This window comes from Emiliania huxleyi (genome assembly GCF_000372725.1).
Source record: "Emiliania huxleyi CCMP1516 chromosome Unknown EMIHUscaffold_13, whole genome shotgun sequence".
NCBI lineage: Eukaryota > Haptophyta > Isochrysidales > Noelaerhabdaceae > Emiliania > Emiliania huxleyi.
Window position 1 is genome coordinate 1 of NW_005201287.1, and position 16,829 is coordinate 16,829.

At 62.7% G+C, this 16,829-nt stretch overlaps 5 protein-coding genes across 5 annotated transcripts; 1 reads left to right on the forward strand and 4 right to left on the reverse strand.

Annotated features, from left to right (window-relative positions):
- Positions 1-3,666: 3,666 nt before the first annotated feature.
- On the reverse strand, positions 3,667-5,247 carry EMIHUDRAFT_98118 (hypothetical protein; the record flags this gene model as incomplete). Its single annotated transcript, XM_005789054.1, has 1 exon — positions 3,667-5,247. The coding sequence occupies one exon, from the start codon at positions 5,245-5,247 to the stop codon at positions 3,667-3,669; it is 1,581 nt and encodes a 526-aa protein (XP_005789111.1).
- A 1,571-nt stretch (positions 5,248-6,818) lies between these two features.
- Positions 6,819-7,154, forward strand: EMIHUDRAFT_200832 (hypothetical protein; the record flags this gene model as incomplete). The annotated part of the gene is made up of 1 exon (XM_005789055.1): positions 6,819-7,154. The coding sequence occupies one exon, from the start codon at positions 6,819-6,821 to the stop codon at positions 7,152-7,154; it is 336 nt and encodes a 111-aa protein (XP_005789112.1).
- Positions 7,155-9,593: 2,439 nt separating this feature from the next.
- EMIHUDRAFT_200833 (hypothetical protein) lies at positions 9,594-10,752 on the reverse strand (the record flags this gene model as incomplete). Its single annotated transcript, XM_005789056.1, has 3 exons — positions 9,594-9,611; positions 9,934-10,143; positions 10,357-10,752. 3 exons carry the CDS (start codon positions 10,750-10,752, stop codon positions 9,594-9,596), a joined length of 624 nt encoding a protein of 207 aa, XP_005789113.1.
- A 2,240-nt stretch (positions 10,753-12,992) lies between these two features.
- On the reverse strand, positions 12,993-14,225 carry EMIHUDRAFT_79032 (hypothetical protein; the record flags this gene model as incomplete). The annotated part of the gene is made up of 3 exons (XM_005789057.1): positions 13,792-14,225; positions 13,667-13,723; positions 12,993-13,546 (listed from the first exon to the last, which is right to left on the reverse strand). The coding sequence occupies exons 1-3, from the start codon at positions 13,976-13,978 to the stop codon at positions 12,993-12,995; spliced, it is 798 nt and encodes a 265-aa protein (XP_005789114.1). The 5' UTR covers positions 13,979-14,225.
- Positions 14,226-14,250: 25 nt separating this feature from the next.
- On the reverse strand, positions 14,251-15,422 carry EMIHUDRAFT_433672 (Hypothetical protein). The gene has a single exon (XM_005789058.1). It carries the CDS (start codon positions 15,351-15,353, stop codon positions 14,643-14,645), a length of 711 nt encoding a protein of 236 aa, XP_005789115.1. The 5' UTR covers positions 15,354-15,422; the 3' UTR covers positions 14,251-14,642.
- Between the last annotated feature and the right edge of the window lie 1,407 nt (positions 15,423-16,829).

The window sequence follows — 16,829 nt, forward strand, 5'->3', positions numbered from 1 at the left end:
CCTAACCCTAAAGCCTAACCCTAACCCTAACCCTAACCCTAACCCTAACCCTAACCCTAACCCTAACCCTAACCCTAACCCTAACCCTAACCCTACCCCTAACCCTAACCCTAACCCTAACCCTAACCCTAACTCCAGCCTAACTCCAGCCTAACTCCAGCCTAACTCCAGCCTAACTCCAGCCTAACTCTTATATATAAGAGCTGCAGCTCCTAATAGGAGCTACTAGTCTTCGGCTTAAGAGCTGCAGATCCAATGACAAAGACAAGTAGCTCCTAAGTCAAGAGCTGCAGCTCCTATGGCAAAGACAAGTAGCTCCTAAGTCAGGAGCTGCAGCTCCTATGGCAAAGACAAGTAGCTCCTAAGTCAGGAGCTGCAGCTCCTATGGCAAAGACAAGTAGCTCCTAAGTCAAGAGCTGCGGCTCCTATAGCAAAGACAAGTAGCTCCTAAGTCAAGAGCTGCAGCTCCTATGGCAAAGACAAGTAACTCCTAAGTCAAGAGCTGCAGCTCCTATTGGTCAGAGAGTTGCAGTTCCTATGGCCGAATCCTAGTCGGCGGCAGCCAGGTGGCGGCAGCCAGTTTGCGGCAGCAGTGCTTGTTTGCAGAGACAAGAGGTTCCAGCAGGCCTCGAGAAGTCCAATCCTAGCCTAATCCGAGCCTACTCTTAAGCGGCGGCAGCCGCAGTAGAGGTGAGTACAGACAATCCTCTTCTCAGGCCATTCCTAGCCTGTACCGGCGCGGCAGCTCTAAAGGCGAAGACAAGATCTTAGATAGGAGCTGAAGCTCTTCTACCATCCAACCTTAGCTAGACCTTGTCCAGCTCTTGTGATAAGAGCTGCAGCTCTAAAGGGGCAAAGACAAGTAGCTCTAAGTCAAGAGCTGTGGTTCCTAAGATAGGAGCCAGATAGGAGCTACTTGTCTTCGGCTTAAGAGCTGCAGATCCTATGACAAAGACAAGTAGCTCCTAAGTCAGCTCCTAAGACAGGAGCTGCAGTAGTCTTCCGCTTAAGAGCTGCAGATCCTATGACAAAGACAAGTAGCTCCTAAGTCAGCTCCTATAAGATAGGAGCTGACAAAGACAAGTAGCTCCTAAGTCAAGAGCTGCAGCTCCTATTGGTCAGCTCTTATCATAAGAGCTGCGAGCCCTAGAGCTGGCTCTAATGTCTACGAGTAGGTCAACAGCAGTGAGCCTATTCTACAGCCCATCCCCTAGAGCCAAGCGAGCTTCTCCTACCCTAGGCTAGAGCGGCGAATGCCGCGGTTGAGGTGGTTGTTGGTCGTTCTCTCGTGCCTAAGCCGCATTCTATCATATTATTGCACGATCTTCAACACTGTGTGTGCGGCGATCTGCTCCGCGTCAAGCCGGGGGGGGCTGCCCCCCGGACCCCCCGCGCCTGCGGCGGGCTTTTTTGGCCGCTGCGCGGGGCCTTTTTGCCGCTGCGCGGGGCTTTCTATCAGGCTCGCTGCGCTCGTAACTAACCCTCCCCCTCTCTCTCTATCGGCTCGCTGCGCTCGCTCTAAAACGGACTCGGCTTGCGCCTCGCTCCTAAACGAGCTCGCCGCGGCGTTGCCGCGTCTCGCCTGTCTAGACAGTATAGGAGCTCGTTAGGAGCTACCTGGGTTCGTGACAGGAGCTGCGGCTCTTACTTAGGAGTTATCTGTCTTTGTCAGAGGATCTGTAGCTCCTAAGCAACTCCTAATGATAGGATCTGCAACTCTAATGGCGAGATGTAGTCATATAAAGCAGAGATCGAGGTCTTGATTTTTAAAGCTCGAAGAAGCTACTTGCCTTCGGTTTTGAAGCTGCAGCTCTTAGCTTTAGAGCTTACTGTCTCTCTCAGAGCATCTGCAGCTCCTAAGCAGCTCCTAAGCAGCTCCTAATGATAAGAGCTGCAACTATTCATGGCGAGATTCAGCGTCGAGACGGCGCGCAACAATATCGGCTCCAATGCCTTTCGCGCGCTTGAGAGCTGCAGCTCCTAAGTTAAGAACTGCAGATCCTAAGGTAAGAGCTGCAGCTCCTATTCCTAAAGAGCTGCGTGAGCAGCAGGTTGAGGTGTGGCCTAAGCGCAGCGCGCGGTTAAGGTTGCTGCTGCGGCGGAAGAAGCTCCTGACGGGCCTGATGGGCCTGATGAGCCTGGAGGCCTAAGGGGCCTGATCGCCTAGACAGCCTAGCCCTAACCCTAACCCTAACCCTAACCCTACCGTCTCCCCCCCCTCCCTCCTGTAGGCAGGCCGTCCCGCGCAGGCGGGAAGAGGCGCGCCGAGCCATCGACGACGTCCCGGCGAGCTCATGGGCGCTCAAAAGGTCGCGGACCCGCCCGTCGCTTGCCGCCCCTCTCCCAGCCGTTGCCGGCGACGGGGTCACGAACCTAGTGCTCAGTTCCGTCTTCCTCCCCCTCGCTCCTGTAGGTAGGCCGCCCCGCGCTGGCGGGAAGAGGTGCGCCGAGCCATCGGTGACGTCCTGGCGAGCTCATGTCCCCCCAAAAGGTCGCACCCGCCCGTGGCTCCGCCGTCGGCTCCGCCGCGAGCGGCGACGGTGAGGCCGCCGGGGCTCGCCTATACCGGCTAGTGTGGAGCTATCAGTGTGGTTTCGTGTTGTACTAGTGATGCTGCACTAGGCGGCCCGTTTTTAGCAAAAACCAGATACCACATCGCGTGTGGTCGTCGAAAAACCGCATGTTCGCCTGTCAGGGACCTCTTCGTACGGCTCCAAAAACCGCTCCTTAACGACGACTACGCGGCCCGGCGGTCGATCTGCGCCTTCTCAGTGGTGGAGGGGATGTGGGCGGTACGTGCGGACCGCGTGATGTTGCGACGGTTTGACGAGTGCGACTCCCAGCGTCGACTTTTCAACCCCACGGAGCCTCTGCTGCTCCGGGGGGGGGGGTCTGCAGACCACCCGGCCGAACTTCAGAGTCGCGGTGCTCCTCAAATACCGCTCAAACGCCCACGATGTTGTGCAGGGGACATATGCTGATGATCCCGGCCCGATTGGTTCGCTCAGAAAGCTTCTGGGCGATCGTTAAGGTTCGCTCCCCGCACACCGGCCCGGAGTTTGGGTACCCTAGAATTGCTCTCGTGCAGCTAGGCGACGCAGGTCCATCAGCAGGGCTCATCCAATGCGAGCGCACATTGTGCGTAGCCGCAGGCAGGTGGCAGTGCACGGCCGCACACCGGCTGTGGCGGCTCGTATGCCCCCGGCAGTGCTGCTAGTCATTAACTTGCGTATTAGGGCCGCAGCAGACTGCTGCTGTGGCAGCAGCAGCAGCAGCCTGCTGCCTGATTCAGTCAAGCCAGCGGCGCAGCGAGGCGTGCAGAATTTGCGTGGTTTTGTTCCTCCTGAGGCTGAGCGCATTCGAGCCCTTCGACCGGAGTTGGATGGTACCACGCGTCTCACTGAGACGCGGGGTACTGGCCAGTGGCCGGACTACGGAGCGTGAGGTGGCGAGCGGAGCGAGCGACAAAACAACGAGAAAAACACGGATCTGACGATTGTCACAGAACGTCAGATCTTGCGCCACCCAGGGCTGGACCTAGTCGTGGGCTCGGGTGCACCCATGGGTGCACCCGATCGGAGATAACCATTTTGGCTCACCAACAAGCCCTCCGCGCCACCGTGTTGGGATAATACTTTTTTCTCGAAGATCACGTGTCCACCGCACCTACGAATCACTGCCTGCCGCTGTCCCTCGCCAGCCCCTCGCCCCGCCGTACAGCCGCCCCCACGGCCCCGTCCTGCTCAGCACCCTCCCCACGCTGAGGACAGTCTGCGAAGCCATAAAGGCAGCGAACCCCCACCAGATCGAGTGCAGCGTGGGCGGGGCACGCAAGTGCGCGAGACCCACGCACAGAGCCGAGCCAAGCCAGATCCCCGCCGTCGCAAAGCCCCAATCGAGGCCTCCCATCACGACGCCATTTGCGGGGAAAGCAAGGCCCTTGAAGAGCTGGCATAGCAGGACGGGCGCCATGATCGACGCGCACGTCTCTCGTACCACCACGTCGGTCGTCAGGCTCGCCACAACGGCGGCAGGCCGGAAAGCCGTCACCGCAGTGAGCACGCCCGCCACTCCCCCGCCGACAAGCACACCACGCCCAATCACGTGCCACGCGTCGCGCCGAGCCGCGCGCTTGGCCTCCTCCGCCCCCTCGCCATCCTTCGCCATCGCGTCGAGGCTGCCCAGCGCCCGCGCGAGGAGAGTCTGCGTCGCGACGGCAACCGACTCGCAGAGCTGAGATAGCACGACGCCGAGGTTGAAGCAGAGCAGGTGCGCCGCCGACGACACCGCGCCGAGCGAGGCTGCCAGCCGAGTGCAGTACGTGTAGGCCCAGACCTTGCCGACCGTCCGAACAAAGACGAGCACGCCGGCGCGGCCGTACGCCCTCAGGGACGGGGCGAGCCGGCGGAGGGAGGCGAGGGAGAGCAGCGAGAGGGGCGACACCGACACGCCGGTTCGCCGCGAGAGCGCTCGAAGCAGGCCGACGAGGGCGATGGACTGGGCGAGGCCCGTCCCCGCAGCCGCTCCCGCCGCGCCCAAGCCGAGCGGGAAGATGAAGAGCGGGTCGAGGAGCGCATTGAGCAGCGAGAAGAGCAGCGCCCAAATGAGAGGCGTGCGCGTGTCTCCCAATCCGCGGAAGACGCCGTTGCTGCAGAGCCACAGCGTTGCCGCAGGCATGCCGAGAGCGCGCACACGGAGGTAAGACAACGCGGTCGGGCGCATCGGAGAGCCGACGCCGGCTCCCATCGCCGATACCATCCGCGGCGCGAAGAGCGCAAAGAAGGCCAACTGCAGCAGCCCGACGCAGAGGGCGAGGACGAGCGCCGCGCTGATCGCCGCGTCTCGTGAGTCCTCGCCGCCGAGCCGTGCCGCGCCGTCGCCGGACGCCACAATCGAGATGGATGTGCGAAGGAGAGGGTCGTTGAAGAGTTTGGCAGTCGCGAAGTGCGCCCCGATGGCGATGCCGGCGCCACCGAGCGCTGTCGCACCGAGACGGCCGAGGTAGGCGGTGTCCACGAGGCCAGCCAAGGGCTCGGCAGCAAACTGAGCCAGCGCCGGCACAGCGATTGACGCAAACTCAACGTCTAGCCGGCGGCGCGCCTCTCCGTCAGCCTCGTGGGCGGGCAGAGGCTGCTCGAGTCGTGGCGACGCCACACGGCAAAGCAGCGACGGCGACGACACATGGGAAAGCGAGAGCGGTGCGGCGTGGGCCGCGAGCGCAGCCCGGAGAGTGACAGCAAATGCCATCACGAGCGACACCCGACGGGGACGGCAAGATGTGATCGCTGAAGCGGGCAAGCCCGCGCCGCGCCGCCCGCATGCCCAGACGTTTTGGGTTCGCCTCACCAGAAGGGGTCGGGGCGCCATCGCGCCAAACAGCCCAACCTACGGTGAACCTTCTTTTGTAGACCGCTAGGATTGAGAGCAGCCTCGCTCTCAATCCTAGAAGTCGAAGGATTGCGACTGTGAGCACCCACGCTCGCAATCCTACGTCTTCTAGGACTAAGAGCAGCTCCGCTCACAAGGTGACTGGTGACGCCTACGACTACTACCAGCGCGCTCACAATCCGAGCAAACTCTAGGGTTGCGACCAGCTTGGCTCACAATCCTAGCAACATGCCTCCGGTTGCGAGCAGTAGCGCTCGCAATCCTAGAATTTAAACAAAAGAACTCTCTCTCAGAGCTCCCTGACATTTACCCATACGGTGTGAATAGATCGGGGAAGACTGGGGTAGACCGCAAGGGCCAGATCTATCGCGACCTACTCAGATCTATAGCGATATTGCGCGGTATTGCAAGGTGGTAGACTGCGGTAGACTGTGGTAGACTGCTGAAGACTGCTGAAGACTGGACAGGCTCCTCACATGGCCGGTCTACCGCAATCTACCGCAGTCTACTCCAATATAGTCCTCTTGGCCATACTGGAGTTGACTGCGCAAAATCGGGATAGATTGGCGAAAACTCGGGAATATTGCTGGAGGCTGCTGTAGACTGCGGTAGACTGCAGTAGACTGCAGTAGACTGCAGTAGACTGCAGTAGACTGGAGAACCGCTCGAGCGTCAGAGAGCTCGCGCGAGCCCCACGGCATTCGCGCGCCGCTGGAGGAACCGCCCGGGCGCCCCCGGCAGCACTGCTGCCGCCGGACAAGTCGGAGGCCACACAGAGGCTGCAGCTCCCATCCCGCCTCTCCCCGCTCCCTCTCCCATGCGCGCTCTGCTGTGCAAATGGACGAGGTGCCTGTCAATATCTCCTCTCGCCATGTGACAGGAGTGGGCGCCGGCAGGAGGCGGAGGGCCGCACGATCTGTCCCAGGAGGGGTCGGCGCCATGAGGACCACGTACGCTGGGAGGTGCACATGCCGAGCCATGCCGACACGTGGCAAATTTGAGAGTGAAGATGCCGCGCCTGTAGTTGACGATCATTCCAGGGAGGTGCTCCGTGGACGCGGCCCACTCACCGCCCCACACCGAAAACGGCACATTGATCACCAACCCCATCATTACTTTGGCCGTGGTGCGGCAGACTGGTGATGCAAGGAGGGATGGCTCTGAGAGCCGTCGCTGCCCTGCAACGTCGGGAGAGGAGGGGTGACGCTCGGCTCCGTCGCTGACCAGCCCGACTGGCGGTCTCGGCGGGCGGCGGCGGCGGCGGCGCGCTTCTTCGAGATGTTGCTCTTGAAGCCCATACGTCAGTCCAGCCGAGCGAACGAACGGGACGCGCGTTGAAAGAGTAATAACGAAGCTCCGAATTGTTTCTTTTGCAGTCCCTTGCCCGCGAGGGTTTTTCCCTTCTTTTCTGCCCGCCGTCAAATCTGTGTATGAGCGTCGCCGAGCTCGAGCGAGCGTTCGCCCGTCGAGGTGTGGTGACAGAGTGGCACCGCGGGCAGACAAACGTCTTCTTTCCTGGAGAGACCAGATTTACTAAGTGCACGGTCCTCTGCCGCGTGGGCGGCCGTGGGAGGGTATGCGTTGTGCCCGAGTTTGAGGATGCCCTCGCCGGAGAGCTCAAGGACGCGGGCATGCAGCATGAGTTCACGCAAGCCGCCGCCTTCAAAATACGGCAGAGGCGCGTGCTACTAACGGATGCCGTGCCGGATGACATTGCCGCGCGCGTCTGCCAGGCTGCATGGACATCGCGGGCTGCATCCCCGTAGCCGACGGGCTGCATTTTCCGCTGAGACCTACTCTCAGGTGGAGCGGGCATCGTCGGGAATGCTCGACGTAGATCTCTTGTCAACCGTATACCAGGGCTTTCTGCTAACCCGCTAGGCGCCCCAGCCAGCCCGCCGCCGCCGTTTTGCATAGCTGAACGTGCGGAGCCTGCGACCGCCGGCGAGCAGTGGTTCAGCCTCTGAACGAATTCGTGCAGCCGGTGCAGCCTGCTGTGGACTTTGGATGGTTCTCGTCGCCCCCAGACACCCTCTGAGCTACGCACATCTCTGCCACACACACGGCCATCAGTAACGAGAAATCGGCGGATAGACTGCAGTAGACTGCAGTAGACTGCGGTAGACTGCAGTAGATTGCAGTAGACTGCAGTAGACTGCTGTAGACTGCTGTAGACTGCTGTGGATTGCGGAATACCCCTGTAGACTGCTGAATACCTCTATTTCTTCTGATTGCCAGATATACTCCCATCTACCCCAATTTTGCGCGGTTTACGCCTGCGGCGGCAACACCATAGATTGGAATAGACTGCAGTAGACTGCAGTAGATCGCGAACGACTGCAGCTCCCCGTTCTATCGCGATCTACTGGGATCTACCGCGGTCTTGCGCGATCTACTACGTGCGTAGATCGCGCAAAACCGCGGTAGATCCCAGCTTTTCACACCAAAGGTAAATGTCAGGGAGCTCTCACAGCAGACAATCCTAGAACTTTCGCCGATTACGAGCGACACCGCCCACAGTCCTATGACTTCTAGGAATGCGAGCGGGTGCCCTCGCAATCGGTGCGATCACTGTTTGGATTGTGAGGAGACCATCCCGGCGCGCTCACTCACAAGCGCCCGCGGCTGGAGCGATTGGGAGCGCCCTCTGTGCGATTGCTAGCAATCCTTGGATCTTGGGTACGATTGTGAGCGCCGCCGCTCATAGTCCTAGGATGCCAGGGCGGCGCTCCACGGCCACACTGTCCTGCCCACCGGATCGCGCCTCGAGATCTTCTGTGACACCGCGAGCGGTGGTACCCCGCGACCGTCATGGCGCGGGAGGAGGACGTGGACGGACGGATCGTGCACACGAGATCGAGTACGACGGCTACTCGGGTCGGCGGTGGTGGCACATGCTGGACGACGAGCGGTGGCGCGCCGTCCCAGAGCAGGCCGGCGCGGGCGCAGGCGGCACTGCCACAGACGGGGATGGGGATGCGGCGATGGACCGCGCGGACGGCGAGCAGGGCGCCCACCTCGACTGACTATGGAGGACCCGTCGCCAGACGACGCAGGGCAGACGACGGTGAGGCGGAGCAGTCGCGCAGGGCGAGACGAGGGAGGGAGCAGGACTTTGCGGAGATCAGCAGGAGGATGTACGAAGAGATTAGGAGCCGCAGGGACCCGAGGGACCATGTGAAAGACGGCTAGTGCTAGTCCCCCATCGGGAGGACGACCCCGGCTAGAAAGTCGCCGACCACACCCACAAAGAACAAACAAAACCCAAATGACGTGTGAGTGTTAGAGTTGTTTGGTATTGCTAAAAATCTCTCTCTCTCAAAGAACCCTGCACAAAGATCGCAAGGGCGGGGACCTGTTCCTTTTTACCCATCTCACAGTAGAGAGGTGTCCGTTTTTATTTATTTATTTATTTGTGTCTCAGACGAACGGTGTTTTTTGGGGGGGATGGGGACCCCCAGCCCGCCGCAGGCGCCGATTTTTTTGGCATTTTTTCTTTTTCGGGCGATTTTTTACTTGTTCATGGGAATTCGGCGTACTTGCGGCCATGCTATCACGCCTTGCGACATCCTTTCGGCGCTGCTGACCGTGCCATGCTGCTCAACTGACCGCCTGCATAGCTCGCGGCCTTAGTCTTCGGCATTCAGTGACGACCTGATCGTACGGCCAGTAGGAAGGTGTCCTTCCAGCGCGTGCACGCTTCTGACGCAATGCGCGTCACAAACTGCCTCGGATTGGCTGCTGGCACTCTCGAGGCTATGCCTACACAGCCTCGCGCGCATGGGCAGTCAAGAGGGACCATGCACCTTCTCAGGACAGCGCCGGTGCCTCTCTCTTGGACCGGCAAACTTGGTGGTCTCGTGTCACCGATGTGGGACCAGTGCGGCATCGCGCCATCGACAGCTCTGAACTGCGCCTCACCACTGACCGGGAAGGCCGCCAAGTGGGTCAGCACCGGTCGCACATTGTGGCAGCAGTCAGCAGCGCATGTCTGATAGCTAGAGCAGCAGCGTCAGGGTCGCAGGGTCGGATCGTGTCAAGCCTCTCGCCCGGCCGGCCGCGTGCAGACGTCGGCCTGTCTGCTGTCTGGAGTGATCTGTCGGCGGTCAGTACGACCAATCAGGTCGGAGTTTTCTGATGATTGGAGGGTCTATCTGTATGTACTCCTCGAGATCTTTCCAAATCTGCCCTCTGATTAACCTAGCTTAATCGGGAAGTCGGTGCTAATAGAGACTAATAGAGCCCCGGAGCCCCGTTTCCGCACGACACTGCGGCGCGGCGCACGGTGCCTCCGGGGGCCCCCGCCTCCCCCCAGTCTTTTCCTTTCCTCTGGGGCCCAGAGGAAAGGAAAAGAAAGGACAAAGAGGAGGGAGGGGGGAGGGTCTTTCGACAAAGAGAAGGCCCAAGTTTTCTTTTTGCGATAAATGTCTTCCTGCGGCGCAGCGGTGGTTCGTACCCCAACTACTCTCAAGAGTCAAGTCGTATCTGCTCCGCCCCCTCCTCCGCGGCCGGGCCCTCTCCGCCGCCGCCGGGGCCGGCGCACACGTACGCAAAAGTCTGCGAGCCGAGGAACGAGAGCGCCGGCCGGCTTTCGAGGAACGAGGCGCCTCCCCGCGCGGCGCAGAACTGCCTGCCGTTCCAGTGCGCGCGGCTGACGCGCGCGCTCGTCACGCGCGCGGTGACGATGTGGTGGCACGAGTCCGCAGCCTCCGCGTCGCCGGGTCCGCACTCGACCGAGTCGGCGACTGAGAGCACCTCGCACAGCATGAGGGCGGCCGCGCCGCCCACGCCCACGTCGGGCAGCGGCGGCAGCGCACCCTCTCCGCCCTCGTCCGCGCCCTCACCGCCGTTGCCGTCGCTGCCGCTGCCACCGCTCCCGCTGCTGCTTCCGAGGGCGGAGAACGCATTGGCCGCCGCGCCCGCGCCGGCTCCAGCGCTCTCGTCGGCGATGCCCGCGGCGAAGGGCACCTTTGCGAGACCGAGGGTGGCGAACTTGTCGATCGAGTGGCCGTGGCAGCGGCCGATGGCCAGCAGCACCGACTCCATGCCGTGAATGGCCGCGGAGAGGCAAAACGACCGCCGCTGGAGGAGCAGCGTCGCGGAGAAGCGCTGCTTGTTGATTGACATCAGGAAGACGCCGTGGTTGTTGATGGGCGTGAGCCAAGAGACGACCATCGCGTTGTGCCGCCGCCGGCCGTCGTCGGCAGTGGTGAGGATCGAGACGGGGTTCGCGTAGAGGAGGCGCGAGAAGTGCTTTGGGTCGGTGAGCGGCACATACTCCTCAATCTCGGGGATCGGCTCCGCCGCGGCGCCAATCGCGTACGGCTCGCGCCGGCGAGCAGCGCCGCCACCTCGACGGCCCATACACATGTACTAGCAGGCTGGCTCGCTACCTAGGTCGTGCTCGCCGGGCCCGCGCAGGGTTCCGGCTCCTACCCAGATAGGGGGTCTTCAGTAAACGCACAACTCCGGCCCAAGACGCACAAGCACAGACAGTCGAGAAGGGGGAGAGACAGCAACGACAGTCAGAAGTCAGCGCTGGGTCCCAGGAAGGCGACTGCGATGACGGCCTCTAGTGTGAGCTCTAGCTAGTGAGCTCATACGCACGCCGGCAGATCGCGACTATATACAGCTAGTTAAGAGCCGACCGACCCTCGCGTCCGGTGCTCACCGACGGCCGGGCGGGCCGCCCGCCCACGCGCCGCCTACGCGCAGCGCGTGCGCCGCAAACTCGCCCGCCGACAGCGCTGGCCAGTCTCCATCGGCCGTCGCGAGAGGCCTGCCCGGCTGTCGCCGCGGGGCCCCCACGAACACCACGCGTCGGATGCGGTGCCGCGCGAACTCGCGCGCAAAGTGCACGCCCCACGCCCGCCGCAGCGTCGTAGCGAAGTAGGACCGCGCCTCCTTCGCGCTACGCGCGCCGATCCGCCTCCAGTGCTGCTTGGATGCCGACTCCACCACACAGTCGAACAGCTGGTGCAGGTCGTCCGACGCCTCCGCGTAGGCCCCGACAACGAGGCTGCGCACGGTGCCAAACGAGCGCAGCACGGAGGAAACGGCGTCCCTCGAGCCGTTGTTCCATGCCTGCACGTGCGGCTTGGCATCGAGCGCCGCCGCCCGCGCCTCGTAGTCGCGCTGGACAAGGTTCGCCCTGTCGGCGACAGCGCCGCCCTGGCCATCGTCGCGCGCCCGAGCGCTCATGTAGTGAGGCCCGCCGCGGTGGATGGTCTTGCCCTCGAGGAGGTGCTCCGCCGGCGGCTGCTCGGGCCCGCGCTGCACTGTCGTGCCGCGCCACCGGACAGACGGATGCGCCTGGCCTCGTGTGCCCGTGCAGCGCGCCGTGCGGGACTCGCGCAGCTTGCAGTGCAGGCGCCCATCCGGCACGATGCCGTTCTTGCCGCGCGTGCCAGCGGTGCCGTTGAGTGTGACAGGCGGGATGACGGCGCTGAAGATCTCGCGCGGTCTTCACACTGAGTCGCGCCAAAAACGCCCTACCTACCTACCTATTGCGGGCGCCAACCGCCAGGCTCCGTGCCCCACCTACCTACCTATTGCGGGGCCGCGCAGCGAAGCGAAAAATACCCGTTTAGCCCTTCTGTGAATAGGCTCCGCGGGCGCCGCCGCCGCACCCGTCTCGGCTGGCGTCCCAGCCGCAGGCGACTCGTCTGGCATGGCCCGTTCGCGGCTAGCCGTCTCCCGCGCGAGCGAAGCGGTTTTTTAAACCCCTCCCCCCCAACACCCCCACCCCCACCCCACCACCACCACCTACCTACCTATTGCGGGGCCCTCTGGGGCGGTCAAAAGCGGACCTACCTACCTACCTATTGCATACAACTGTAGGGGCCAGCCAGTGTGGACAGACCCCCTATCTGGGTAGGAGCCGGAACCCAGCACGCGCGGGCCTTTTGCTTGTGGTTGATAAGGTGGCACCTTCGCCCTTGCGTTTCTTTTCTTTATAGGCTGTCCTCCTTTTTGCTTTTAAGTTTTGACCCCCCGCTAAACGCGCGAGGCGGTGGCGGCGGTGGTGCGGGGGATTGACAGGGGAGGCGGCGGGATTGACAGGGGATGGAGAGCCGCCTCGAACGCGGCACTGCCTTTGCCGGCGGCGCGCAGCCGGAGCCGCAGGCCACCCCTCCGCTGCTCCCCTTGTCCGAACAGCCTCGACTAGATCCCCGATCGGACGCCGCGCGTCTGAGACGCGGGCGCCTTGCGGGCAGAGCCCTTAGGCTTAGCCACCCTTTATCTTGCGCGGTCAAAACTACCGAATCCATACTTCCGGGCCTGGGTTCGGGCTCCGCCGTGCGTGTGGGGGTGCTGTCGGAAGTGCTTTGCGCACTTGGAGCACTTGGAGTGCAGTCATTAACCGCACATCCAGGGCCGGGGAGCTAAGAAGCGCACCCAGCGGGCCGGATGATTGGCATCGGGTTGCGGGCAAGAGAGCCCTAGCCCTGGGGGTGCGCGTTCGCAGGGCAAGGGCGCCGTAAAGTAAACACGGGTCTCCGAGGGTTAGCCCCGCGTACCGGGTTTCCCCTTAACTGCAGGACGCCCCCTCTACTCGGAGCTAATGAACACCACACTGCACGCCCCACACCACCGCTCTACACTCACTTGCGCAGACACTCGAGTAGACCCGCTGAGGGCTCACCCCTCGTCTTCCCAGGGTCCCGACCTTCCTTGATTCGCTCTCTTGCTCGTCTCCCGAGCGTTATGCGACGACCGGTATGGTCGTTTCCCTCGTTGTTGGTGTCGCTTTCTCCGCTGCCGCCCTTCGTCTTCGCCAGCTTCTCCCGGCTCCACCGCTTTTCGCGGGATTTTTTTCTTTTCTGGCCTTCTGCTCGCTCGTCGACGCGCCTTCTTCGCGCACTCTTGTTCGCCTGCACGCTCGAGTCGCCTTCCACCCCGGCAGCCGCGCAGCCTCGCACACCCGGATGGGCAAGAAGGGCGGGAGGGGCGGCCGCAAGGTTGGCGGCGGCGGCCGGCGCCACGCAAACAAGGACCACCGCCAGTCCGGCCTCAAGCACACCGTCAACAAGGGGCGGTGGGACGACATCTGCGCGCGACAGCTGGCGCCCGGTGTGGCGGAGAAGGTGCTCGCCGAAAAAACCGTGCCCGACCCAGACCTGCCAGGACTGGGGCAGTACTTTTGCATAGCTTGCAGGCACGCCGGACCCGCCCCGCCCTCGCGCCACGCGCGGCCGCCGCCTGGCCGTTTCCCGTTCCCGCGAGCCAGCGGTGGCAGCAGGGTGCTCACCACGTGCTCCGCGCCCCGCCGCCGCAGCAAGTACTGCATCTCCGCCCAGGCGCTGGCAGACCACCAGAGGACGCCGAAGCACAGGCGCGCCGAAACAGAGTCTCGACGCAGGCCCAACCGCCTTCTTCGCTGATCTCCCGGCGTGCTCTCAGGCGACGAACAAAAACATTGACAACGGAGAAGATATACGATCATGCCGAGGCGAACGCTGGTGCCGGCCGCGGGTCCATAGACAACGGCTTGCAGGAGCGTGAGGGAATGGCGGTCGAGTGATGCACGCATGTGCAGTATTTGCACGGCGGCGCCGCTGTGCTGGGACGACGTGGGGCTGTGACCCATGCGATTTTGCGGCAACTTGCGGTGTGTACGGTCAACACGCCGGCGGGTCTCGTGTTGCGAGGAGTAGACGCCGGACACGGCTCCCTCTCCGGACTCCGCTTCGAGGAGATTGGCGCCGTTCCCGTACTGGCAGCGGTCGGCGTGTGCAGTGTCCCGACACGCGCCGCACCGCCGGTCACATGCGTATACGGTCGTCGCATGGTGATTGGCCGTACATTTCAGTCTTCACCCTGTCCCTATTCCTATGTGTGACGAGATTTTTTGCCCCCCCAAGGGCTCTCCCGTTTCTCTACATACATATCTAACCACGTACAAGGGCTGGGAGAACGGGCACTACCAGTACCACCGCAATAGCGCCGCCCTGGTGCGGTGTGCACTGGCCACTTCCGTTGCGCCGCCGGCCCAAGGCCAAGCGGTTGACTCCCGACTGCCAGTCAGTCCGGGCTGCAACCGCACCGGCTGCCCTGCCCGGCAGGCGCTGCCGCGCCCCGCCGGCGCCAGGCCCCAAGCGCACACTCGCCCCGCGCACACGCTCCCAGCCGACTCCTTCCGCGCCACACACCGCAGAGGGGGCCTAAACACACACACACACACACACACGCCCACAGCGCATACGAGGGCGCGAAGGAATCAGAGAGACTCGCAGCAGGTTCAACAGCCAGGCCTAGCCGGGAGCTGGAGAGCTCTGCTCGGGCGCCCCTCCCGCCGCCGGCCCTCCCGCCGCCGCCCCTGCGGGCGCCGGCTCGGCCGCCGGCGCCCCTCTGGGCCCTCCGAAGGCGCGGTCGACGATCGCCTCAACGGGGTGATCGAACAGGACCGGCACCAGAGGTATGCACGCGATGCCGCAGCCGGTCGGCACCCAGCGCCGCCAGCCGAGGAGGTGGGGCGGGGACGCGTAGCCGAGCCTCGCGTGGAGGAGCACGTGCTGCGCCGCGTGCACGACCGAGTGGATGAACGCGGCAGGCAGCAGCATCGTCGCCACCGCCTGGAAGGTGGAGGCGTGCAGCACGGCGCGCCGAACGGCGCGGGCCGACGGCGTGAGATCGTGCACCTCGAAGCCGTGGATGACGACGTCCAGCGTCACGTAGAGCCACGAGACGAGATACGAGGCGCTCACCCATGCCGACGCCACGACCGGGCGCAGCGACTCGCCCAGCTCAGAGGTGAAGGCGGTGAGGCGATAGTGGGTGAGGAACCAGCGCAGCCGCCGCCGCAGCTCGACGCCAAGGGGCGGGAGCGGACGCGAGGGAGGCTCCGCCACCGGCTCCGGCGCGGCTCTGCAGAGCGTCTGATCGGGCGAGTCGTCCTGCGGCGGCAGCGCGCACCGACTCGGCACGGCGAGCAGAAGCAGCAGTAGGCGCCATTGTCGAGGCATGTGGAGAGTGGCGCGGCAGGACGCGCGGCGTCTCCTCGCTCTCGACCCGAGCGCGTGGCGCGCGCTCTGCCCGACCGAGCCGTCTATCTCACCACTCCCCAAAATAACGCGCCTGAGGAGAGCTGGGAATAGGACCGCCGCAAGCGGCGTGGCGTGGAGCGGTTGAGCATCCCTCCGGGGGCCCCTCTGCGCCGGGGAGGCGTTGTTGGAGGCTAGGACGCAAGAGCGTCTGTCGCCCTTTTCAAACTCGGGGCCCACTCCGCTACCTACGGGCTAGGCTACGGCCTACGCTCCGACCCGACCGAATTTGGAGGGCCTAAAAGTTTAAGGTCATTCACGGGTGTCCGCGGCCCACTGTGACCGCTGGTGGACAGTGACCGCCGCAAACCCTGTGTTCAGCTCCACGGTCGGATATTTTTGTAGGCACCGGAACGCAAGAAAAAAAACTAGAACAAAATAGTTGTTTGGTATTGCTAAAAATCTCTCTCTCTCTAAAAACTAGTATGTCTTCGAGTGAAAAGTAATCCGAGCAAACCCGCGGCCGCAATGAATTAACAGGGGCGGTTTTCGAGGGGGAATCTGGAGAATCTCGAATCTGGGAATCGGCTCACCACGGATCCCCACCTCATCGAAAAACTTTTCACTCCAAGACATACTAGTTTTTTAAGGTGATCTACAACCAAAAGATTTAGGGCCCTTAAGGCCGGATACGGGACCTTGAGGATTTCTCGTGTACTTTGAGGATTCTTCTCTGCTCCAAACTGCTCGTCGTGCTGACCGGCTGAACCGCCAATATTTACTGCATCGACAACCCCAGGCACTCGCGCGCAACATTTCTAGCTTGGGAAAAGAGAAAGCGCGCTGAAACGTAACAAATTCGGCCAAATTCGGCCGGCGGATGATCACGCGCAGCCGACCTGTTTGTTATGCTGACGCGACTCGGTCTGTTGCTCTTGTGAGTGTGCGGCGGATGTCGCACTCGCACCAAAGGATATGTGCACGCTGTCAGACCTTGTCGGCCGGCCCCGCCTGGTCGGCGGATCTCAGACACACTCTGAATCGCGGCAGTCAGCACCGCGCGACCTTCTTGGCGCCTGGAATCGCGACGGTCTGCTCCTGGCACGACCTCGGGGTCTAGCTGCGGCGTAGCGCCGTCTCCCCACAGGCTCGGAGTCCGTGTAGCGTCACGATGGTCGGATAGTGAAGGGCTCTCCGACAGTGAGGACGAGGACGCGTGGAGTGAATGTGGAGAGAACTCAGGCAGAAGCGATGGCAGCGAGGAAGAGGAAGAGTAGAGGGAGAAGAAGCCGAAGACGGCCGCTCCTAAGCTCTGGACGAAGGAGCAGGAAGCGAAGGCGGCGGAGGCGGAGGCAGCGAGGTCGGCGGCGAAGGCGAGGGCGGCACAAGCGGCGGCAGCAAAGGCGGAGGCAGAGGCGGCGAAGGCAGAGGCGGAGGCGGAGAAGGCAAAGTCCAAGG